We start from the raw sequence: 25217 nt of genomic DNA, 5'->3' as shown, positions 1-25217 counted from the left end.
GCCGTCGTATCCAGTTGGACTCGTTACCCATGATGCCACACGAATAATCACCGAGGAGGTCCAGTGGGCGGGATTTTCTTTTTTTTATTTGCGTAGAAGTATATATGGCTTCTGTTTACTGTAATCCAGAGAGATCACTTTGTTTTTGTCATCACCTGAAAATCAAAATGTGCCTCTTGTGTAACAGCCAACATTGTTTTCCATAGCCTGTCGGGGACATATATCGCATAAGACTTACAGTATAAATATAAAAAAAATTCTTAGGTTTTACATAATTTATAACTCAAGAGGAAGATTCGCCTGGAAAACTCTACATAAGGTAAACGGCTTTCATCTAATTAGAATTTTTATATATAAAATATGCCTATTATCAGCTAAAATTTTGTAATTTCCTTTTTTGACAATGGTCTAAAATATTCATAAATCAGAAGCTAACGGTCAGCTCGGGGCTAAGTGGCCTTTGTTAAACCGAAGTGCGCGAATAGCTACTTAGCTAACTGCGGCATAAAGTATTGTTGTCTCGGTAGGTATTTGAGACATTTTATGACTTGCACTTAAACTGTTTTGGGCAAACCATCGATTTCAGTTTACCTGTTGGGTTTCCCAAAAAAAGTTAAAATTTTAATATTTCCCTATGTCATTTAACGATTAAGCCTTTGTCACAAAGTCAAACTTGTTCGCGTCACATCTCTGGAAAAACCTGTCTGATATTCATAATTAAGTAGACACTGCTGCTTAAAAATAACACGTTGGACCTGAAGCGCTTATAATAACCTAGAATCAACGTAGTCGCGCATTGAAAAACAATCCCTTCAGACGTCAGTCGGTGCGGATTGTTTTCGTGTAAACACGTGATCTTCAGCATTGTTTTTGGAAAAAACAAGAGTATTTTACGCATCAGCTGTGTGCTATTCATCTTGTAACTATGTTTTAAAACTCTCATGACTCCGGCTTTGGCAGAGGCAGAGAATATGGATCTAGGTTAGCAGCAGTTGCTCTGCACTTGTTGATCACACATCGATTATGGTGGCCTCCAGCTGCCCTGCCCCCTCCCCCTTCTTTCAAAACAAACCTGACTGACATCAGCTGGAAGTTGCCCAACCTTTCCAAGTCTTCCCATTAACACGATCATCGCACTGCAGGGCACGACTGTTCTCCAGCCGTCATGATTTGCAGAGAGCTCAGATTTCATTCCTTGGAAGTTTTGCTTTTCTATTCTAAAGACACTTAGCACTTCCCACAGGCTCAAAAAATCGGTGTCTTTGTAGCTTTGCTCTGTAAACGCTTTGTTTGGTAGCACAGCCTGTTCTGAATTTGTACTTGGATGCTTCTAAATGATTTATGGCTGTCCCCTAACCGCAACTAATTGAACACAGTTACTGGTATAATAAATTCCACAGGGATTTATTCAGTAACCATGATGAACTATTATATATTTCAATTATTTATTGTACTTTTGTAACAACAAGATCTCAAGGGTTCATCCTAAATCTCCTGGGGCAATATTTTCAGCACCAGAAAAAAGGACCTGAAGCTTAGCTGTGGGTGGTTGATGAAGAAAAACAGACGTTTGATTGATGATTTTACTTTGAACATGCAATTGTAAATAAAGACAATTAAATAAATGTGAGATAGATAATAAGTAAGAATAGACAAATTGTTCCACAGAGTCCTAATTCTTGATGATGTTCATAATAAGCAGAAGCATTTTACCTATGTTATGGCAATTGTTTTTGGTCTCATTTATGTGTAGAATAATATATGTCTTTTCTCCATTCTAAGGTCATCACAAAATTCTGATCTGCAGCCATGGTGTTGATTTTGGGCCGGAGGTTGAACAGAGAGGAGTCTGCGATAAGAGACTCACCGGCAATTAAACGCAAGGTAATGTCACTTTGGGCATTTTCAGCATTCATCTGCTTTTCTCACAATTAATGACCATAACAAAAACTGAAAAATATGTGGTTTATCCCCTAAAGGTGTTTGAGGTTGACTCCAAAACTTTAGCCAGCCAGGAGATCTTGGACTTTTGCTCCGGTTCTTCGCACTCAGAGGGCATTCTGCAGGTCTTCAACGAGTTCCGTGATTGCCGCCTGTTCACCGATGTTGTGATCAGCGTGCAGGGGCGTGAGTTCCCCTGCCACCGCGCCGTCCTCTCTGCCTGCTCCTCTTATTTCAGGGCCATGTTCTGCAATGATCACCGTGAGAGCCGCGAGATGCTGGTTGAAATCAACGGCATCCTGGCGGAGGCTATGGACTCCTTCCTCACCTACGTTTATACCGGACGAGCTAAGATCACCACAGAGAACGTCCAGTTCCTCTTTGAGACCTCCAGCCTATTCCAGATCAACATACTTCGTGACGCCTGTGCAAAGTTCCTGGAGGACCAGCTGGACCCGTGCAACTGCCTGGGCATCCAGCGCTTCGCAGAAGCCCATTCCCTGAAACAGCTCGCAGGTCGCTGCCGCACATACACCCTCGCCAACTTCTCCGAAGTGGCCCAGCACGAGGAGTTCCTCGACCTGCACAAAGAAGAACTGGAGGAGTACATTGGCAGTGATGAGCTGTCCATCGGAAAGGAAGAGGTGGTGTTTGAGGCGGTGATGCGTTGGGTGTACAGCAACGTGGATCAGAGGAGACCCATGATGAAGGCCCTGCTGCACCATGTGCGCCTGCCTCTCCTGCATCCCAACTACTTTGTCCAGACGGTGGAAGGAGACCAGCTCATTCAGAATGCTCCAGAATGCTACCAGCTTCTCCACGAGGCGAGGCGTTACCACGTCCTTGGGAATGAGATGATGTCACCCAGAACCCGTCCACGCAGGTAATTCATCTCGAACGTCTAGGACCTACACGCTAAAGGAAACTCTTGTGGTAATTTTTCAACGGCCAGAGTGTGAAAACATGACTTTTGACCAGGTAATCAATGTTTTATCTGACATTGTACTGCAGATGGTTACAGCCTGCAGCGCTGTTCAGTCTGTGCGTGACTGCGAGACAGGGAACGTTATTGTGCTGAATAGACACGTGTGGCACTAACTGTTGTAACACCGTATTTAAGTGGAAATGATAATGGAAGACGGGCATGCCCATACGCAGCCTAGTAGGACTTGAAAGGAAACAAAGAAAAAAACAACATGATGCTAAGAAGAGTCTTGAAATGAGTTGAGTCTTGTTATCATACCAGCTGTGCATCTATATAGCCTTTTCTCAAGGAGAAAAACCACATGAGTGTTTGAGTGTGTGTTTGCCATATCAGGGTTAAATTGCTGGTGAACATTTGTCACATATTCAGGCTGTTGTGTGTAGAGCAGGTGTACGGTGTCGGTATCCAGGCAGATCTGCTCCAATCACTGGCCAATCAGACCAGTTCCTGCATTGTCAGTTTTGTTTGCCCCGAGGCCCAAATGTACTCCTGCTCACAACAGATGCTCGGCGCTCCTTTATATATCCATAGAAGCCTTTGAAAGCTAATCAATCATTCGCCCAGACGCACTCATGATGTCTAACAGCACACAGACGTGGGCAAGCCGGCTAAACGACCTTAATTTCCTCTCTGAGCGAGACGTTCTATGCAAACATGTGGGGGAAAGTTCAAAGCAGCATAGTTTCTTCAGCTCTTCAAGTCCCCCGTTGACCGTATTACCCAAAACGTGCTGGAATATTTATGCAAGGGAACTGGTGTCATTTTAAACGGCTCTGTAAGAAACATTTCAAAACTCTGTTCCTTCAGCTTGAGTTGCTTTCTTTCACACAGGTCGACCGGTTACTCTGAGGTCATCGTGGTCGTCGGGGGTTGCGAGAGAGTCGGGGGCTTCAACCTCCCCTACACCGAATGCTACGATCCGGTCACAGGAGAGTGGAAGCCGCTGGCCAAATTACCAGAGTTCACAAAGTCAGAGTATGCTGTCTGCGCCCTGCGCAACGACATTCTGGTGTCAGGTAAGACCGTTTTATCAGTGATGTGCATTCGAACTACGATTTTTTTTAAGCTATAAATTCCTTGTGCAGATGCAGCCCAGAAAAGAATTTCAGACGAGAGATGCAGTGAGCGTCCTCCAATGTTTTTTCTGCCATCTAATCTCCCAGTGGACTGGCAGGAAAAGGCTGTTTGCTCATGTTGTTTTTACAGTGTCAGTTTAGGCTTAAGGAAAGTATGAGAGCGACATCTGGATGGACTCTCCGGCCCCGGCGCTGCTAAAGTCCTTTGACTGCCCGCTTAGATTTTCCCCCATTGCTGCAAATGATCAGGGTCATCACCTTCTTTGGTTGGGTTCATAAACTCAATAGAATTTATTTAGAAATCTGCATTGTTTATTTAGAGTCTGCATTGTTGATTTGAGACCATACTATGAGGCTGTGGTAAGCATGTGTTCCATCCAGCGCTGTAGCTCTGATGTATACTCACAGAATGGCCACATGTTTGGGAACATGGCCAACATGTGGGATTTATGTAGAATTACATCATGTTTCTAAAATCAAATGTTGTTTTGTATTGGCTACAAAGGATACAGTGCAGCAGTTGGATCCAGCATATTAAGGTTGAGCGTTTGCAGTTTTTTTTGCCTTGAAACTGCTTCCAGAAATGTGCCTTGAGAGCGAGAGAGCGCGCCAAGTCAAACCTCGAGCCTAAAGGTGATTTATGAGGTGTGTTACAACGCTGGAGACAGGCATCTGCTGAATGAAGCAAAGACTTGAGGCTATATTTTTTAAATAGCAGCAGGGACCCTGGAAACACTTCTCAAGAAAAGCAGCTCGGATGTGTCCCAAGTGCTCACGTGTCTGCTATCAACCTCCTGCTTTGAACGGTGACCCCCCCCCCCCCCCCCCCCCCCACCGCCCGCCTTTCCCCCGTGTCACGCATTCACAACACCAGCATTTGCAGAATGAGATATGATCTTTACTCCTCTATTTTCCACTTTAGTTCCCAGTTGTACTCGCACTCTAAACCTGTTTCCTTTCGTCACCAGACTTCCTCCCGCCAGTGAACATGCCTGGAAGTTTTTCTGAACTGTCTGTTTATTAGCAGCAACGTTCAACAATGTCTTCTTAGAAGGCAGCACGTCCCATAAACATTAGAATGCTTGTAAATGTAAACATCTTCCTTATAGCTGCCACACAGTTGAAACCGGGCCCTCCCAGAGCTCTGGAAGTACTGTAATTAATAGTAGTCCTTCCTATATGAAGCAGCAGGATGGCACCAACTAGAGCTTTTCCCCCAAACTACATTTCTTGTCTGCAGCAGTGCCTTTGAAGTGAAACGTGTTTCCTTCAAATCTTTAGAAGCCTGAAGAGCAGCAGACTGTCTGGCTCTTTCTGCATTCAGCACCGTCCAACACACACGCACACACACACACACACACACACACAAACACCCTGAGGCCGTGACACTTCATCCACTATAGAGCACTATTGAAACAGCCAGACCTATATAGCAGTCAGGTTTTGAGTTATTTTAAAGACATTGTTATTACAACTTGTCTACTTCGTCTGCCAGCTTGTCAACCAACCGCAACAAAATGTGCCAGGTTCCTTTCATGAATGGGCTGTATCATTAATATGTGCTTTTAATATGCTGGATGGCTGCTGGTGGGATTGTGAAGGCGCTGTTGATGTTTATAAGCCCTGTTTTACTGTCTTATATCTTGTGTTGCTATCGATGCTATACACATGCTATCAGGTATGCATTTCTGTTGGATAAAAGCCAGCAGGTAATCACTGTTGGATCCACAGGCAGACATATGTTTGACCTATTTTTCCCTCCCTCCTAACTTGGGTTAAGGTGGGGGGGGGGGGTTGTGTACACTGATCCATTCACATTTCATGACTTTATCAATCATTCCTCATAGAATTTTTGCTCCCTTTTGTGTTTTCAAAGGACTGGGCTGAGTCTGTAGAGAGTTAACAGACAGGTGTGTGTGTGCAGGTGTGTGTGCGCGGCTCGGCGTGTGATTGCGCTTGGTCGGGGTGGTGGAGGTTTAGGAGCACGTGTCAGGGCTTGTTTTATAATGTGTCTGGGTCACACTCCAGCCTGTTGAGATGAAGGTTATTCTCCACAGTCACAATGCAGACAAGAGTGCATGTTTCTGTGTCTGCGTGTGCACGTTTGAAGCGCCAGAGTTTTGTTTGTGTTCTAGTAAACACAGTTTTCTGTTATCAATCTTAGATACCATAGTGGGCTGATAAAACTAGCTGGAATATATACCAAATACATCAAAAGTCCAGAGAAGCTGACGTGTCTATGTGTCCTCCTCTGCCTCCTTCTGTTGTCTTAAAGTTAAACTGTGTTTTGTTCCTTTCTTCAGGGGGCCGTATCAACGGCAGGGACGTGTGGATGTACAACTCCCAGCTCAATTTGTGGATCAGAGTTGCTTCTTTGAACAAAGGCCGCTGGAGACACAAGATGTGCGTCTTGCTGGGAAAGGTGAGGAGGAAAATGAGTGGTTGGATGTCCTCATAATTAAATCATGATGAATGTATATCATGCGCCTCACATTGCTGCCAGTAGGTGGCGCATCAGAGAACAGCATGTATGGAGTCAATAATCATTTTGGGAGATTTCCAAAGACCGAGCTCATCTTTTAAAAAATATTTCCAGGTTTCTTTGTAAACTTTCTTGGCACAGGATTCATCACTCATCAGTAGTTTTACAGGGATGCTAAAACACCACATAAATATAGAAAATCAGATTACTTTCTGATGGTTCTTGGACTGGCTCTATGGCACGTGTGCCGTGATTTCTGACTCTTTATATACCCTGCTGTCATATATTCTCTTGCTTCCGTGCTGAAGGGGATTTTAACCGAAGTAGCCAGGTTGGCCATGATTGACTGAGTTCCTAGTCCTAATGAGTGTGCTGTAGCAGTAAACCTGCAAACACCTCTTGGCGAGGTGGAAAATTAGTGCGTGACGCATCCATTTGTTGCTGCAGGCTTCGACAGAGACTGACGCCGACATCCTTTATGCACACAGGATGTTCCAATAAAGAAAAAGATATTGATCTCTGTTCCAAATAAGGATTATCACGACAAAGATGTTATATATGCGCATTAACTGTACGTAGAACAGACTCTAGTTTGGCTCAGAACATCAGCATTAATCATCAATCCTCTTCTGCTGCTATTAAAAGCCTCTGGGATGAAGTCAGTTGGAAATTCTTGCCTCAGTTCAGTGGAAGTTTAATGGTTGTGTGGGAGCATCTCAAATTTCTAATCCCCTCGTCCATGTCCTGTTACAAGGTCTCTCTTCACTTACACGGGCCTGAAGTGTTTGGCGATGAGCTTGAAACTAGCTCAAGCTTGTGTAAATGTTGCTTTTATTGTACCCGCTTCAGTACACGCTCTTCCAGACCTTCCATGTTCTCCATCCCATGAAATAACTCTACTCCGAACTCATGAAGCAGTTGTGTTTCTGGTCCTCACTAAACTCAACCAAGTCTTTCCTCAATGGCAGAGCATTTACACAGTTTTTAACCATCTGCAAACTGGATTCAGACCAGCTAGACAGCAGCTAATGGAAGCCTCCAATATAGCAACCTGTTCCGAGTGTTGATGGAGTGTTTGCTCAAGAGTACGCGGGCCTCGTATACACGCAGCTCTGGGCTGAGTTGTGACTCAGGAGAAGAACGTGTCTTCTAAAGAAGTTGTGCAAACCCTTTTTTTTTAAGCCATGCTAGCTTGTGGAAAATTTGGGCCGATTAGTTGCCCCGCCGCAAGCGCAACAAAACACATGTGCGTGCGCTCTCCACAACAGTGAGCTAATCAGATGGGTGCCAAAGCTGAGGACATGAAGCCAGTTATTAAATCCAGAGTGAGTCACAGATGAAGGTGTGGTGAGGCCTGAACGGAGCAATATGGTCGCCGTTTAAAACGACAGTGGGGCAGAAAAGGAAGTGTCCCTTCCTGTGTCTGTGAGACCTGCAATTTTACTTCCTCTTTCATGTTTCCCTCTTTCCTGACATGTCCGTGTGTGTTTCCACGCTCTCCTCTCCATCTATACTCACTTATATTCCCATCCCTCGTTGTTCCGGACCAGGAAACAAACCTGACCGGAGACGTAAACACGTTTTTATGAGTGTTGTGTTCTTGTACAATTACACTTTGAACTGTTGAGTTGAGAAATCCAAATGTCCTCATCCAAGCCGAGCAGGTTACTTAAACTGGATCTTACACTCATTAATGTCCAACATTCTGTGGCGACTGTTCCTATTTCCAGAGGCAGAACTAGGTCACCCGTTGTTTTCCTCTCCCTGTTATGGCCGATCGCTGAGACAGCTGTTCCCATCTATCATACCAGGCATTCTCTTTCCTTTCTTTGTCTCCTCTTCTGTGCTTCTCTCTGTCCTCCTGTAACTGTGTAACTGCTGCTCATGGCTGTAAAATGAATGTACTCGTTAAAGGGTTAGCGTGCATGTCGTGGACGTTGCTATTGCCAACAGGTAGATGTGGAGAACAACCTACCATTATCAAGCTAATGTGGAATGTTCCAGTCCTGATAGGCTTCATACTACAACTCTCTCAGCATCTCCAGCATAAGCCTGGGATCATGGAGAAAATAAACAAACCTTCTGGCTAATGTGCTAACCCATTACTCATTCTCTTAAAGGCGTTCATCTGAAAATGCAAACACGCGATATGCAAAAAAAGCAACAGCGTTTCCATAATCGGTCAAAAAAGACGGTTGGTTACAGTTGGCTCAGTTATTGAATGCAAATACGGGTTGTGCCCCAACTGCTTCTATCTTTTTCCTTCTTTCTCTCTCTTGTTTTTGCCGCGTTTCTGGCTGATGAAAATGGCCCAAAGCTGTTTTGTGTTACATAGAGCCACCCAGTTATCATGAAGCGTTAGGCTCATAACCTGTTCTTCCACTCTCTGTGTATTTTTGTCACGTGATCGCATCCACAAAATTGTTTTTGAGGAAGTTGTCGATAAACCTCTCCTCATTTCTATCTTTATTGTTTTTCTTCAGTTTTCTTCCCTTAACAGCAACTGTAGTAGTATAACAGTATTAGCCACTTTATCATAGTAATGCTAGTAGTATAATAATAACTGTGGGGAACACATAAATCATGTCGCTGGAAGTCTTTCAGATCAGAAAGTTGCGCCGACATGCAGGGATTGACGGTAGTAGTTACCTGGAAAAAGCAAACAAGGCCAGAGATAATATTGCTTCTTAAGAAATACGTCATTGTTCGCACATGAAATGCCGGTTCTTTAAACGCCAACGTTGAGACGGTTCACGGCCACCAGCTAATCTGTTTGATTATTCACATCTTTTCTTCAGTGGAAACTTTTAACCTGCAATTTGCTTTTCCAGCTACTGAATGCGTCACGTGTGTTTGTGCCCTCAGGTGTACGCAGTGGGCGGATACGACGGCCAGAGCCGCCTCAGTAGTGTTGAGTGCTACGACTCCTTCTCCAACCGCTGGACAGAGGTGGCTCCCATGAAGCAGGCGGTCAGCTCTCCGGCCGTGGCCAGCTGCGCTGGAAAGCTCTTTGTGATCGGGGGCGGGCCCGATGACGACACCTGTTCAGACAAGGTGGGAACCAGATGTGTTTCCTGCTCACACCATTGATTTAAGCATACGCTGATGACAGCCAAGGCCGGTCCCCTGTAACCTGTTTTCAGTAATTACACCTCAGAGGGACACTCTAAGACCTCTTTTATTTAAAGTGACTGCGCACGTTTTGGTTGTTCTGGTTGGTATTTGTGGCAAGATCATCAATGTTGGCTAAAATAATGCTGCGTTTTCCTCCTTGGGGGAGTTTGGATCTGTAGTCAGCTAACAGGGTCACTCACATCAACCTAAAGGTCTTTCTTGGTCGAAGGCAAACAGCAAAGAAGGGTGTGTGTGTGTGTGTGTGTGTGTGTGTGGTCTGTCTAGACAAACCAATAAACTGAGCTCTGACTGTCTGTCACAGGTTCAGTGCTACGACCCAGAGACAGACACGTGGTTGCTACGGGCCAACATCCCCATCGCCAAGCGCTGCATCACAGCCGTGTCCCTCAACAATCTGATCTACGTGTGCGGCGGTCTCACCAAGTCCCTCTTCTGCTACGACCCCTCACAGGATTACTGGATACACGTCGTCCACACCTTCAGCAAACTGGTGAGTGAACTCGAGGGCCTGCTTGGCGTCAGCCTCCGGGGGGCCCGTTTAATCCTCGCTCTCCGTCTCGCAGGAGAGCTGCGGCATGTCGGTGTGCAACGGGAAGATCTTCATCCTTGGCGGCCGAGGGGAAAGCGGCGAAGCCACGGACACCATCCTTTGCTACGACCCAGCGACGGGCATCATCATGAGCATAGCGGCCATGCCGCGACCCATCTCCTACCACGGTTGCGTGACCATCCACCGCTACACCGATAAATACCACAGGCTCTGACCACAAACGCACACCGGAGAAACACACACACTGTCCTCACAGAAACAATCCTACATTTGCAGGTGACACACATATAAGTTCTGTTCTGCTGGTGGCGCGGCGCTCGCTTCTCTCCCCTTGTTGTCACCTGAGTTCAGTGGTCGTAAATCAACGCGGGTTTTTTTGATGAGGCTGATTAGACGAACGAAGAAAACCCAAGAACCAACATCTAACCGAGTCGACATACGATTGCTAAGCCGTGCGCATCTCTAAAGGAGCGTTTTTGTTTTAAAAGAAAAAAAACGTTGCCTTGATGCTAAAAATGACCTCACAAACGTAGCATAAACAGTCAGTCAGCTGCTCCGCCACAGTATCAGTGGCCATAAAGGAAACCTGCAGACTATTTAAAGGAAGAGATAAGGAGCACAGGCTGTAGCTAACCCAGCTGTCATCCTCGCTGATTGCTCACCCCCCCTCCCAAAAAAAAATCTCTGTCTGTTTCCACTTCCTGGGTGTGTGTTTCCTCCCTTATCACCTCCGATGTTCCTTTGACCGCAACTCTGGCTCAACTATAATTATTCCTACACTCAGTACTGACTTGTTTTGGTGTTTAACTTATATTTTGTATCCTTAAATGTTGTATTTTACATGCAGTAGCTCTCCAGTGTGTTAGCTAGGGTGTGCTGGGGTTGTGGGTGGATTGAAGAGGCATTTGTGGAACAAAAACGACAGCGGGCTCTGAATAAGCGGTGTGTGTGTCAGGTGTGTGTGAGTGAGTTTTGGGGTATACGTGCTGGTGACATTAGAGTGATGGTACAGGTCGACAAAATGCCTATAAATAGAGCCGGTGTGGATAGAGCAGAGGTGTTGCTGTGAATATAACGTGTTTTCAGTGTGTATTTAAGCAAATATTGTTGTATTTTTCTGTAAACCAGAGCCCCATTTGTGCACTTTGACAAAATCCTGTTCAATGTAGAAGTGTGTGACCTTGATTCTTTTCTTTTCTTTGTTTTTACTGTATCAGTAAGTGTTGATGGGTTTTGAGGTGCGACAGGGCGCCCCCTGCTGGCCGCTAACCTACATCTGCCACAGTAGTAACACCATGTTCAGGGGTCAGATGGTCTCCTCAGGGTCACGAAAAGTCTCCGCTATACATCGAGGTGACTCCCGGCAGCAACAACAAGGGCTGATGGGAAAGAGGGATGGCGGGAATGTGTGAGTGGGTGCGAATGTCAATTTCACTGTGTTTACTCAGATTTGTCACATTGTAATTTTAAAAAAAATCTATTTAGAAACTTTTATACATCACGAACTTTATTAATTCTGTCATAATTTGTTGATTTTTTTACATCTATATATGCTACGTTGTGATCGTTGTGAGCTGCGGGATGATATTCCGCCTTTAATAAAAGCTGAGCTTTACATACAGGGTTGGGTGAGATTAGATTGATGGGACATGATTTACATCCCATAGTGAATTAGTCAGAAGCGGAAGGCGGTTTAATCGTGATGCCAGACGAGGACGAGGCTTTAACCGGATGCAGGATGCTGCAATATGTGCCTTGATAAGAACAGGAGGGGACGCAAATCTTATCGTTTTCTATACGTTTTGATTATTGTTTGGGTGACGTGACATTAAAACCCCAAGTTTAACCTCAAAAGCTCTTTTTTGTAATGTAAAAATAAAAAACTTGATGGGTGACTTTTGTACAAAAACATCAATAAAGTTTTCCTTTCTCTTCCCTTTACCCTCTTGTCTATAACCATATAGGATGAATTCATTCCGCTCCTAAATGCAGTTTCCCCCTTCAGTATCATGACAAATGGTTTTAAAAACCAAGTTTATCCATTATTTAATGAGATTCGGTGGAGCTGGAGCAAACGGGCAAACGTAGGGTGAGGCCGTTAACATCTGCTCCTCATTAGAGCTGATTCGGTTTCAGAAATCTCTCCAGATCTCTCTGTCATTCGATTGAGCAACCGGTGCTGGAGTGAAAGCATCGCTGGTAATCAGAAGCCAGTCCCACGGCCTGCTGTTGCCGGACACCTGAAATAAGCCACCGCGAACCCTGGAATCAATCTTTAGGAAATTATGGGGTGTGAGTGTGGTGAACCACGAGGTGACTTTCATCAAATGACCTGTGCTTAAAGACAGACACGTTAATTTCTATCAATTTAAGATTTAACAACCATTCCGCCAGTGGGAAAGCTCTTAAAGTACATATTAGTGTGTAAGAATTCATTCTAGAATGGACTGGAAATCTGAAGATGATTGAAAATTCCCAGCTGTAATGTGGATTAACACATTCATGATGCATGTGTGCAAAAGGCAGCATATATGTAACTATAAGACAATGGTAATCACATTTTTTTACCTCCAAATCTCAGTAAAATAGGGCAATTTCTTGTTCAAAAAAGAAATGATGGCCGTTAACAGTAAAAGTTAATAAATATTCTTTTATCAGACAAAACTACAAAACAATAAGTTCATTTTCTTCCAAATTTGGTCGACTACTGACACCTAGTGGTCGTAACTTGGACTTGCACGCCGTACTTTCCACTAGTCTTCTTGTCAACCTCGACATTTACAAATCTACTAATCAAAAGTGTGCAAGATGAGCACAGGGAGGCAAATCATGTGCCCTGAATGAAGTAAAACCCACGCAGCACTAAGAAGCGTTGCTCCGCAGAACGGGGCACTCCAGTAAGTCTGCATTTTTAACAGACACAATCGCTATTTACAAACGTGCGGCGCCGATAACTATTAGCAAACAAGGCTAGCGGTCGCTAGCTTCTCGCTGCTAAATGACTACAGGACTCACAGCCAGACCTCTCAACTAAAGTGGCCGTGAGACCGAATTCGATACTGCGCCGTTTGCAATTATGGCTTAATTCTCCTCCATTGTGTATTCTTTTCAAACTATTGGGTAGATAATTTAACTCTATACGCTCTGCTAACCAGCATTAGCATTGCCTGGCTTTTAGGCATGTGCTAGCTGGGTCTGCTAATCGGCTAACTTGATGCTAAGCGCTATGACAACTGATCATCGGAGCATGGATGTAATCAGTTAATGCCTTATGTTATTTTACGCTTATGAACAGGCTACCATGTCCGGGATTAAAAGGAAAATAGAAGACAATGATCCGGACTATGAAGACATCTTGTTGGCTCAAAATAGCAAGAGAAACAAGGTGGAAGAACATAATGGTAAGGTTGTGTGCTCTGAACTCTGACCATTCACCTGTACCACATGTAATGATGTATGAAACACCTCTGTTCCAACTGCGATTCTCAGGCTGGTGGATTTAGATTTTATATCTCTGGTGTTTTTACAGCCCGAGAGGCAACAGTACGGAAGATTGAAACCATCATAAGAGAGCAGTTTTCCTTAGAGATGAAGAACAAAGAGCATGAGATAGATGTGATCAGCCAGGTATGTGGATGATAATCAACTGGCTTCATTTTGCCTTTTAAGTAAACATAACAAGTATAAAAGTGGTGAAAAAACACTTTTATTTCACGGATCTGAACATTTGATGAATACTTTTGCAGCGACTGAATGAAGCCAGGAGGATGATGGACAAGCTGAGAGCCTGTATAGTGGCTAATTACTTCGCCAATGCTGGAATGCCAAAAGTTCCAGAGGTGAGTCCTCCCCTCTCGTCGCTGTAAGCTGTTGCTGTTGTACATCACCCACCGTCCCCGTCCGTTGTGTCCTAGCACGCTTCCAAGAGTGACCCAGCTGTTCTGAACCACCCGGCCATCCGACGGTTCCTGGAGTCGCCATCCCGTTCCTCTTCCCCCCTCAACCAGGACTCCGAGACCCCCTCCCTGGGCCAGTCGGAGTCAGAATCCCTCTCGCAGCAGGGGGACGAAGTCGAGAAAGACGGCGTATCCAGAGAAGACGTCGGCAGGCAGGAGGGCAGGCCTGGACGCAACACGGGCAGAGTGAGTTGAAACAACAGAGTAGATTTATTTTTTTTAACTTTAATTCTTCAGACCTTGCAACAAAGTTACATTCTGACATTGTAGGACACATTTGGCGTGCCGTCTTCTCTCGGAGCTGAGCCCAGAGTGACATATCACACCTCCGGAGCCGAGGCCTCCAGACTCTATGCTAAGAAGACAATCGTGGTGGGAAACGTGTCCAAGTATGTGATAGCATTGAAGCTATCGAGCGCTAATTTAACGCTGTGTTGATATCAGATTTATGTTTAACCATTAGATTTCAAATTTGGCCGCTTCTATTTGGTCTCTCTCTACCGCTCAGGTACATCCCCCCTGATAAGCGCGAGGAAAACGACCAGTCGACCCATAAGTGGATGGTGTACGTCAGGGGCTCCAGGAAGGAGCCCAGCATCGACCACTTCGTGAAGAAAGTCTGGTTTTTCCTGCATCCCAGCTACAAACCCAACGACCTGGTGGAAGTCAGGTGTGTAAAGGGCACCGTCGCCCTCAAACTCTCCCAATGAGCAGGATCTGTAAACACCATCTTCCTCAAATATCCCAGCCAGCTCTGAAACTGTGCTGCCCCGTTGATATCAGACCGCCGCCCTCTGGTGGGTGTATTCACCCTTCATTAACCCTAAATCTGAGTGTCAGGAGACAGAGGTAGAGGCTGTCGTGGAATCCCCGAAGCCTCCCGTTAAAACAGCCTGTTAGAGTCACATTAGGTGCGAGTAAATAGGGAGTAACTAAATTACTCACAGGTACTCAGAGAAACACGTTTGTGCAGTTCTGTGCAGAAAACGGTGTCATTGTTGGTCGTTTCAGGGGTTCGAAGGCCGTAGGTTTGCTAGCAGCTTTGATTAAATGATCAGAGAGTTCAGCGGGTCTTATGCTGAGTCCTCCCAAGCTTTCCCCAAAGAGGTCACCGATGAGGAGTGTTCCAGCAGGCATGTGACGCCAGACGTTTGCGCGTTGTGGGAGTTAAAACGTGCGTTCCAGAGGGAGTTGAGGCTCCTCTGAGCGACCTGCAGGCTGGTGTGACTGTTTCGATTGTGTGTGTGTGTGTGTGTTGTCAGCGAGCCTCCGTTTCATTTAACGCGCCGCGGTTGGGGCGAGTTTCCCGTCAGGATCCAGATCCACTTCAAAGACCCCCGAAACAAACGCATCGACATCATCCATCAGCTGAAGGTCAGACCGACTGTAACCGCTGGTAATAACAGTGTTATTACACTGCAATAACCGTTTGTGTGCGTTTGTCCGCGTCCCACAGCTGGACAGGACGTACACTGGGCTGCAGACGCTGGGAGCCGAAACTGTAAGTTTTGAAATGACGAAAGCTCCTCTGCCCGAGGCGTTTCCATGACGATGACCCGCCGTCCTCCCAGGTGGTGGACGTGGAGCTTCACCGGGACACCCTCGTGGACGACCACATTCCGCTGACCACCTCCTCTAAACTGACGCCCAGAGCGGCCAGCCCCGTGGACGCCTCCCAGAGTTCCGGACACTCCTCGTCTCACAACGTCGCCGGCGGCGACAAAGGTACAGGCGGGGGCGGGAGCGTCCCTCTGAGCAAAGCCGGGCAGTATAGATTCATCCCCGTCTCTCACCCCCAGCGTCCGTTAAGGTCGAGGCGGGCCGGCCGGTGGACGGCGGCAGGCCCGGCCCGGCCGCCTGCGAGCGCACGCCGACGCGACCGAAGGCCGGCGACAGGATCGCCCTGGGTTCCCACGGCAACTCGGCCTTCCAGCCGATCACGGCGAGCTGCAAGATCGTCCCTCAGGGTCAGGCGCCGAGCCCGGCCGAGTCTCCCGGGAAATCCTTCCAGCCGATCACCATGAGCTGCAAAATAGTGTCAGGTGAGGAGCTGCGCTGGCGTGAGGCTGTGCTGGTCGTTAGCGGGGTTTTAAACGCTCCCCCTTTTCCCCCTCGAACAGGGTCTCCCATCTCCACGCCGAGCCACTCCCCTCTACCTCGCACGCCCGCCACCTCCACCCCCGTCCACAGCAAACAGAGCTCTTCATCGGTCCTCAACAACCCTTACATCATCGTGGACAAGCCGGGCGGCATGGCTTCCTCGTCCACCGCCTCCGCAGGTACGCCTCCGCCGCCCGCCGCCAGCGCCTTGCTTGACACGGGAAGTGGACCGAGGCTCCCACGCGGGATCAAAAACGGCTGCGAGGCTTTTGGCTGCACACCTGATGGAAAATAACCCCCGCGGCTTCTATTTTGGTCCATTTGTCCTCTTTTATCCTCGTGCACGCCGCTTTCCTGCCTTTTGTCTTCCAATCTGACGTGTCGTGAGCTTGCGGAAGGAGGTTGCCATGGTGACTGGTCTGCTGTGGCATTTGAGAAAATGACATGTGCTACTCTGCCAGGAAGGTCGTTGAGGTCACCGCGACTTTCAAATTCTACAACAAGACTCAGTTTCCAGTTAGAATTACTTTTTGTAGTTCTTCCTGTTAACTTCCTGTCAACTCGATATAATAGTCTGCAGCCACATATAAAAGAGATCAGGTTTGGTTTCCAGCCTGGAAGTTTCTGGTGCTTCCTTCGCTTGGCTCTCAGGTCTCCGGTCTCTCTTCAGTCACTTTAAGGGCTTCCTCTGACACAGCTGAACCTGGTTCTCCAGCCGAGCCTGCGTTCCTGTCAGGCGTTGAGTTGTGGAGCTGTTCGACGTGGGTGTCCTGACTCACGCTCGGCTGCAGCGCCCACGCTGCGCGGCCTTCGCCCCCGGCGTGCCATCCATCTCCTCCGTGTCTTACTGCTGCTTTTGTGTGTGAAATCCTCCCACAGGAAGTCCCTCTGCCAAACAGCCCGCCGCCCAGGGTACCCGCTCCCCGGCCCCAAAAGTGCACACGGGCACTTTCCTCTCGTCGGGAGTGAAGGTGAGTCAATAAAACCTAAATGCTGCTCTTTTAACGGAGGGATGAGCTCATTCCGGAGCGTCTGTGCCGCGGCGTCTTTAACGACGGGGGTATTAATAGTAAACCAGGCTTTCTCAGCAGATGTGAGCTTTAAATGGGACATCGCTGCAGATAGCAGGAGGTGTGAGGAGGCTTCATGGTTTCAGTGTAAACAACCCCCCCGGAACATCGTCCGACTTTAATATGCGCATTTTTATCCAGGAAGAGTGAAATATTAATCCTATGTAGTATCTGTTTTGGTGTGAGGTGCTGTAGTTAGTTGTACTACAGATGAACAGATGCAGGATATTAACATAACCGGTTAATAAATGATGATGTTGTGAAGGAGGCTGCAGCTTGAATATAAGGTGGATTTATTGGGCTCCGTTTAGAACAGAGACCTTCTGAATCTGACGGTTCCTGCGTTTCCAACCTGTCACCTTCCTCCTCGTCTGTGCTGAAATCTTGTGCAGGTGATTATCAAGCAGGAGCCTGGGGAAGTTTCTCCACAGCAGCAGCAGCAGCAGATGGTTTCCACAGTAACCAGCCAGCAGCAGCCCGGCGCCGCGGCGTCCCACCAGTTTGTCGCAGTGAAGGGAGGTCACATGATCTCCGTGTCAGCCCAGAAACAGGCCGGCGGCGCCGCGGCGACCTCGACGGGCAAGGTCAGTGCCTCTGCAGATGGGCAGCGGAGACGTTGGTGGGCCCAGAGCTAAACCCAGCGCTCGTCTCTTTCTCAGATGTTGGGCATTCCCGTTAGCTCCACGCTTCAGTCCGCTGTCAAACAGGTGGCCATCAGCAGCGGGCAGATTCTGGTGGCAAAGGGCAGCCCGTCCGTCTCCAAGGTGATGGGCGGGAAGCAGGTTCTGGCTCAGGGGGTCGCTAAAGCCATAGTGAGCGGAGCCAGCGGACTCTCCGGTCAGCCGGCCACCGCTAAGGCAGCCGGTGGTTCAAGTGGCAAGAGTGGAGGTCAGAGGTCAAACCCAATCCTCATTTCAAGTAGCATTTGAAAAGAAAGTGATGAATTCTGTTTTTTTTCCCCCCTTTTAGTCATGGCTACGCTACAGCTGCCTGCTAACAACTTAGCGAATCTGGCCAATTTGCCTCCAGGCACCAAGCTGTACCTGACCACCAACAGTAAGAACCCTTCAGGGAAAGGCAAGCTGCTCCTCATCCCCCAGGGAGCCATCCTGCGAGCCTCCAGTGCAAGTGAGGAATGACGCACGGCATAAGATCACACATTTCTGGGGAATAAACCTCTTTAGTTCCACCCTCTCTGTGCGCTCGCTTCTATATTTTTAGGCTTTACTCAGGCAGTTTTGTCTGACAACTCTCACGTGGCCGTATGAGCACGCGGCCTTCGAAAAGAACGAATCCGTGACTCAATATCGAGGGTTATCGTCCAAGTTAAATAAGTTTCGCTCTGACATTTTCCTCTGTGCCTCCAGCTGTAGACAGATGTATGAGGACTGTTGTGACTCTGGGCTTGGTGCAAACTTTGGTTAAACTGGTATCCAGTGGCTGCTGTTCTACCTTCTGGACAGTGACTCAATCTTTGTCATGAGCTTTATTTCTGCCGTTTAGTCAGTGTGTGTTAAGGGCTTGAGTCCCTCTCGCTGCTCTGTAACTGTTGGATAAATAGATTTAAGGGCTTTAGCAGCGTCCTGAAACATTTCACAGGTGTTAAGTGGCTCTAAAGACGGGGCTGTTTATCAGATGCTGATGTGTATGTGGCTGTGCGTTATTCAGGTCAGCAGTCCCAGGGTAGCTCGTCAGCTGCCCCCGGGGGCTCTCAGACATCCTCTTCATCTTCCTCTTCCAGCAGCCTGCCTTCCAACCTCTCCTACACATCCTATATCCTCAAACAGACCCCACAGGTGGGTAGAAATGCTTTCATACCGTAAAGCCATCCTCAGAGACATGCATATTCATGTATAGGGGGAAATGTCTCCTATCTATTTTTAAGCCTCAACGCTAAAAGGAAATCTGAAGAAATTCTTGAAAGGGATTTTTATAAATTATGCACCAGTCGTCCACCTGGACTGGAGTGAAACATGTTCAATCTCAGCGTGATGAAAAAAAACACGGTTCACGTTAGTTTCTGCTGAATTTGTGACACATTTAGTGTCTCATCAACTGAGAAATATCAAACTTGAATGGTGAGACAGAACCAGAAGATGAATTAGTCTCTTACAAGGACGCTTGGATATAGTTTGTACACGAGCCAAACATTTTCTCTCTGCTAGCATAAACGCTGTTTCCATGAAGCTGTAAAGTGTTGACGGCTGCTGGCTACACACTAAATAAAGCTGCTGTCTTTTTTTCCTTTAACCCAGGGAACGTTTTTGGTCGGCCAGCCAGCGCAGGGTTCAGGGAAGCAGGCTTCCTCTTCAGCCGGCCACGCTGCATCATCCCCAACGGCTGTTACCCAGCAGGCCATCCGGGTGACAGCTGGACAGAAGGCAGCCATCTTGGCTCAGGTTAGTATCGATATCCAACGAGGGCAAACCGTCTGGTGGTCCGACCGTCTCATGTGAACTTTCCCGCAGGTGGTGGGTTCGCAGGGTGCACAGATGAAGCTGTCTGAAGGCTCTGTGAAAACGCTGGCCGCGGCGGGACACTTGTCCAAGCCCGGGACGACCACATTGAGGATGACAGGCGGAGTCATCACCGCTGCCAGCTCCACCCCCGGCCCCGTCAGCACCGCCTCGGCCGCTGCTACCCAACAACAGGCCAGTTTCAGGGGTTTTTATTAGCTGCTAACTGACAGATGGTTTGCAGGAGAACGGTTTGTTCCGTTTGAATCCGGACTTGAAGGATTTATTTAAGTTTGGTTGTTTGCTGATATCTTGAGTGACTAATAATGTTGGAAATATCTGCACTTTGCAATGTTTTGTCATTTGAGGATTATTTTTTATTGTTGACTTGAGTTGCTTTTTTATTGTGGAAAATCCCCCGTTGATGAAGCATTTTTGTGACAGTGGGATTAATGCGGTGAACAATCACTGCGCAGTGGGACGGCAAGTCAGAGAGCAAAGATTTTCGAATGCACAAAATTGCTGCCAAGAACTTAGAAAATTCAGCATGTATCAGAGAATATATTAAAACGGCAACATGTCATAGCTTGCTCTGGTTTGAGGAAGTACTCCAAATCTCCCTCCAGGAGAAACAAGAACGCAGCAAAGACAGTAAACAGAAACCGCTGTGCCTCTGATTCTTTTTGATTTTCATCTCCAGAGAAGATTCTTCCTGTTTTCAGTTTGATTGACAGCTGCGTCTCCCAGCAGGCCGCTGAAGCCGGAAAGCCCGCCTCCCCGCACCACTCGCTGTTGGTGGCAGCCAACCAGGCAGCCGTCATCAACGCCGCCAAAAGTGCCAGCGCCGCACTGGGAGGCGCTCTCTCCAAGGCGGCTGTGGCTACTTTGGTCAAAGGCACCGCTAGCTCCGCCGCTACAGCTAAAGGAGCGGCGGGCACGGCCGGAGCTGCAGGAACAGTCGTCAAAGGCGTCACCAACATGCCCGTCGTCAGCATGTCCAAGGGCGCGGGGGCGAGCACTCTGGTTAGCGTGCCTAAAGGCAGCGGTACGTCATTGGTCACCACAGCTTCATTAGCGGCAGGAGGGGGCAAGACGGGAACGACTCTGTCAGGTACGCACAGGCCCCCGTGTTTCCCGTCATCTGTGTCGGCTTCTGCCTCATGAAGAACGTCCTGTGTTTGGTCAGCAGGCATGCTGAAGATCCACTCAGGGGGTTCCAGCTCCCAGCAGACAGTCTTAACCATCCCTGCTAACCAGCTAAAACAACTGGGGGTTGGTAGTGGCTCTGGGGGGCTGCAGACCATACTGATGCCAGTAGGGAAAGGTAGGTTTGAGCACTGGACACATGAAAGCCCTCGTCTGGCTCTGCTTTCTTCCATCCCTCACAGATTTCTGCAGATTTTGAGGTTCGAACTTGTACTCGTGTTTTGGAAGCTTTAAAAATGTTGTAGTTTATTTTACTGCTCAGATTATAGATTCTCTGCCCTCTGTCAGGCCTCCTCTCCTTCTGCATTGTAAAGCTAACGGGCCATCGATCCATTTTGTGTGTGTAGTTGTGTCTAAAGGCCCAGTCTCCAGTACTGCCTCCTCCTCCTCCTCCTCCTCCTCCACCCCCGGAGCAGCTGGAGCTGGAGCCGCCACAAGTCCTGCCTGCCAGGCGTCCCCCTCCCTTGCCCTGCCTCTGGCACAAGGTGAGAGGGATCCATCCCCAGTCCCCCCGTTCAGCCCCCAGCCAGCATTGTCCACTAGTGTCCATCGATATCAAATACACAACTTAAAGGAAAAGCCTAAAATCAAAGGTAAATTCATAAAGGTGACGCCTCTGCTGTGTCCCTCTACCACCACAGTGAAGACAGAGCCAGGTGTCGGCACAGCTGGACCTGGTCCCGCGGGCCCTCCCGGCCCCGCTCCTGCCCACGTTGCTCCCGCAGCCACAACAGTCAAGCAGGAACAAGGGGCAGAAAATCCAGCACAGGACCTCATTAAGTAAGTCCAGATTGATTGTTACTGTGGATTCCACCGGCTGACCCTGCCCCCCCTGTGACTCTCAGCACCGAGCACATCGAAACCATGATGCAGCTGCTGACGGCCGTGGTGAAGAAATTCCCTCTGATCGTGCCAGAAAAGAGTGAGCGAGCACAGTTTCCATTTTGTTCCATAAAAACTAGCATTATACGCGTAAACAGACTGCGAGCCCATACGGAAGCTGCTGCTAAGCTCTGGAATTCTTTTCTTTCAGCCGAAGACTCTCATCCGTTCTGCGCCTCGTCAACAGAACAGTATTATTCTTGGACTATCGGCAAACGGCGCGCATCAGAGGTAGCTGTTAGTGGGGGATTGTGCATGTTTGTGTAGTAAAGGGTGAAACTTGTGCTTTATTATGCTGAAAGATGAGTGAAACTGTGCGTTGTCTTGACTGTAATGTTGATTTGTCAGCAAAAACATGAGTGATCGGGGCGCATTAGCATGTTTTCTGGAAAAATGAGCACCGAATGAGCTTTGCTTCCACGTTCCCTGCGTGGAAAAGTTTGGCCTTAAGGATGCTGGGAAACAAACGGTTTGATATATCTGTGCTGAAGGATTTTCTGTTATTTTTTGGGCTTTTTAGAGGCTCGATAATCATAAGAACTGGGGATTAATCGATGTTAAGGAGCATCTTTCTTCCTTTCTTCCTGCTTTCCTTCCAGATACCCTCCACCTGTCATGTGATCATTTGCATTGTTTGCTGTTTTGGCCCTCTACTATGTCACGCTGTTCTTGGCTGGGGCGCTGACTCCGCAGACATTCTGCTTAGCTCATGTCTCGCTATCTATCTGCTCTGATCTCTGCCTGCTTTTTTTTATCCTTCCATCAGTAGCCTCTCTACAGCTGCCCAGGCAGTAGCTGCTCTGTTCTGCTCACATTTGGGTGTTTGTAAGCTACAAGCCAGTAATTTACTGCAATCATGGCTGATCAGTGGTCAGAATTATAACAGACAGACAAACAAGTGTTGTTGGATAATGTACAGTTTCTTAAAAACAACATGTCCGTGTTTGTTCAGCTTCAGCGAGCAGTGGCGGTAAAACGCGCCATCCAGGACGTCTTGGACCGCTCGCCTCGCCTGCAGGCCCTCACCCCCCCAAAGACCAGGGAGGTGGTTCAGTGGTGCCGCCAGAGGGGCTACACGCTGCCTGACCTCGAGCCCCAGCGCAGGAACGACGACGAGTCCATCGAGGACATCCTCACGCAGATTGACAGCGAGCCCGGTGAGTTAGCATGTTAGCCGCGGCGCAGAGGCCCGACACCGGAACGAGCTGATCAGTGGTCGTTTCACCGCCGGCTCTTTTTCAGCAGCCTAAAGTGTGGATCAATATTTTCCTGTAAGGACGGCGTGTGTGGGTGTAATTGTCCTGCCGTTGGTCCAGTAATTTGTTTCAGTGCAGTGTGCAGCCTCAGGCTTTCTTCCTTAAATGTTCTTTTCCATCGAACAAGCCGGATTTCGTCCCGTTTCTCTCGGCCGTTGTCTCTTTTTTACAACACTGCGTGAAATAGCGACGCTCTTGCTGCGAACCGTTCTGTCAAACGTGCGCGAATCTGCCCCCAGAGTGCCCGACGACCCTCAGCAGCTGCGAGGAGCTGCTGGTGCGGCTGGAGCAGATGCAGGCGCTGCTCAAGACCGAACCGGAGGAGATGCACGACGAGATCGTCGACGTCATCACCGTGACTCCCCCCTGCCAAACGCTGAAGGTCAAGGAGGAGGAGCAGGAGGCCGACATGGAGCCCAAGTTCTTCCTGGGCCCCAGCGTCTCCGCTCAGTTTGTGAGCGAAGCGGCTCAGCAGGTCAGCAGCTTCCGGGGTCATAGAAGGGCAAATAAAGGTCACCCCCCACTGAGTGACGTCTCGCCTCTTTCAGATCGGGGTTAACTTCCAGCCTCTAGAGGTGGAGAAAAACGTCTTTGCTCCAGTCGTGGAAGAGATGATCCTGAAGGTCGGTCAGACACACAGATCACACCAGCTCACCGTTACCTCACCAATGAGGAGGAATGTTTAGTCTGCAAGTGTGAACCAGTGTTGCTGCTTTCACTGCCATAACAACGTTGTTTCTAACTAAAATATGTGTGTGTCTGCGTGTGTCTAGGCTACCGAACAATTTGCCAGTGACATCCTGAGAGAAGCTCTAGCTGGGGCTTATGCCAAATCCCCCCAGAACAGGTCAGTCGGTGGCCTTTTTTCATCTCTGTTGCATCCAGTCTGCTTTGTGCTCCAGTTTACAGTTTTCCATTAAAGTAGCACAACTGATGGTTGCTCATTAGATTTGTATTATTAGAATACTGATTTCCCAGCCAAAATACTGTACTTTGTAGCTCAGAGATGACTGTAAAGCTGTCGGGAATATTCCGAAAGCAACAAAGGCTGAACTTTTATTGCAGAGCTCCCAGAGAGATCACGGCCTTGAACATCCATCAGGCCATCAGCAGCGTCCCCACCTGCGACTTCCTCACCAACGCTCACATGGGCTCGCTGCTTAAGGACAACTGACGCATCACGACGCTGACGTTACCTGGCAACAGGCCCACGCGGGCCGTCCGAACCGGTCCTGGCGGCGCGACAGCGTGGCTCCGTCTGCCGAGCATCAAATGTGTCCAACACTGCTGAACCGATCTGGGCTCAATGTGTCAACATAAGTGGCACCGCGGGACTCTGAGTCCTCCTTACCTCATTAAAATATTCTAACGACGAAGTGTCGCACACCCGCCCGGTCGCTGGGGGGGGAGCGAGCCCGAGTGGTCACATCAGACACCAGCTGTCTGTTTCAGAGGTGGTTTACAAGCCAGAGGCACTAATAAAGGTTGGAGTTTTGGAATCAGTGTTGGGCGGGTCAGCCGTTAACACCGGTGTCTAAGGCGATTAAGAAATCCTTTGCCCTGTTGCTAAGCAGAGGTGATTATGAGCCATTCTTCACTCGTTAGGTTTCATTAGCTGCGTTATTGTCGTCGTCATCGTCCATGTTTTCCTTTACAGTGTTGCAGAGGGGAAAAAACTAATCGGCTGATCTGATTGGCCTTTCCATTTCCTGTTTTTTTTTTTTTTTTTTGTAATGTAAATCAATGACCAAACAGTTGAGCAGGGTTGTGTGTGGATTCTATCACGATGTTGAAGCGAATGCGTGTGTGTGTGTGTGTGTGTGAGAGTGTGTTGGATGTTGAATTGTTGGTGATCCAGTTTCCCGTTGAGCTGCGCGTGACGCTGATGATTGACCCACTGGCCATTCCTGAGCGTGACATGGAGATGTCGAAATAACCAAATGTAGACGACCCAAACATTTTCATGTTTTAGTGTAAAGCCAAAATATCACAAATATTCTTGTAATAAACAGAGAAAAATCATCTGTTTGGTTGGTCTCTTTCGCTAAGATAACCGTGTAGGTCGATGTTCTGGTTACCTTGAGTGATCATTATGTGATATTTTTCCATTTTTCCAATTATT

The 25217-nt window shown here is 47.9% G+C and overlaps 2 protein-coding genes across 2 annotated transcripts; both read left to right on the top strand.

Annotated features, from left to right (window-relative positions):
• Positions 1 to 80: 80 nt before the first annotated feature.
• Positions 81 to 12110, top strand: klhl24a (kelch-like family member 24a). The gene is made up of 8 exons (XM_057057785.1): positions 81 to 319; positions 1783 to 1884; positions 1980 to 2824; positions 3758 to 3942; positions 6306 to 6424; positions 9350 to 9538; positions 9921 to 10109; positions 10183 to 12110. The coding sequence occupies exons 2-8, from the start codon at positions 1810 to 1812 to the stop codon at positions 10381 to 10383; spliced, it is 1803 nt and encodes a 600-aa protein (XP_056913765.1). The 5' UTR covers positions 81 to 319; positions 1783 to 1809; the 3' UTR covers positions 10384 to 12110.
• Positions 12111 to 12902: 792 nt separating this feature from the next.
• On the top strand, positions 12903 to 25117 carry yeats2 (YEATS domain containing 2). Its single transcript, XM_057057796.1, has 30 exons — positions 12903 to 13066; positions 13465 to 13570; positions 13699 to 13796; positions 13916 to 14008; positions 14084 to 14311; positions 14396 to 14514; positions 14634 to 14795; positions 15388 to 15499; positions 15582 to 15626; positions 15697 to 15850; positions 15925 to 16167; positions 16246 to 16404; positions 17105 to 17196; positions 17688 to 17879; positions 17955 to 18183; positions 18265 to 18423; positions 18964 to 19091; positions 19551 to 19694; positions 19764 to 19946; positions 20502 to 20862; positions 20941 to 21075; positions 21305 to 21442; positions 21599 to 21737; positions 21803 to 21879; positions 21991 to 22070; positions 22792 to 22996; positions 23335 to 23570; positions 23644 to 23718; positions 23869 to 23942; positions 24161 to 25117. Exons 2-30 carry the CDS (start codon positions 13471 to 13473, stop codon positions 24267 to 24269), a joined length of 4269 nt encoding a protein of 1422 aa, XP_056913776.1. The 5' UTR covers positions 12903 to 13066; positions 13465 to 13470; the 3' UTR covers positions 24270 to 25117.
• Positions 25118 to 25217: the final 100 nt, after the last annotated feature.

Source organism: Takifugu flavidus, chromosome 15 (assembly GCF_003711565.1).
Source record: "Takifugu flavidus isolate HTHZ2018 chromosome 15, ASM371156v2, whole genome shotgun sequence".
Classification (NCBI taxonomy): domain Eukaryota; kingdom Metazoa; phylum Chordata; class Actinopteri; order Tetraodontiformes; family Tetraodontidae; genus Takifugu; species Takifugu flavidus.
This window is presented reverse-complemented; position numbering and strand designations above follow the sequence as displayed.

Bases quoted from the DNA above. Each gene is read 5' to 3' on its own strand.
- klhl24a (XM_057057785.1), top strand. From the start codon at position 1,810: ATGGTGTTGATTTTGGGCCGGAGGTTGAACAGAGAGGAGTCTGCGATA. The intron at 2,825-3,757 runs GTAATTCATCTC...TCTTTCACACAG, and splicing joins CCCAGAACCCGTCCACGCAG to GTCGACCGGTTACTCTGAGG. The intron at 9,539-9,920 runs GTGGGAACCAGA...TGTCTGTCACAG, and splicing joins ACGACACCTGTTCAGACAAG to GTTCAGTGCTACGACCCAGA.
- yeats2 (XM_057057796.1), top strand. From the start codon at position 13,471: ATGTCCGGGATTAAAAGGAAAATAGAAGACAATGATCCGGACTATGAA. The intron at 18,424-18,963 runs GTGAGGAATGAC...TGCGTTATTCAG, and splicing joins CCTGCGAGCCTCCAGTGCAA to GTCAGCAGTCCCAGGGTAGC. The intron at 21,880-21,990 runs GTGAGCGAGCAC...CTTTTCTTTCAG, and splicing joins TCTGATCGTGCCAGAAAAGA to CCGAAGACTCTCATCCGTTC.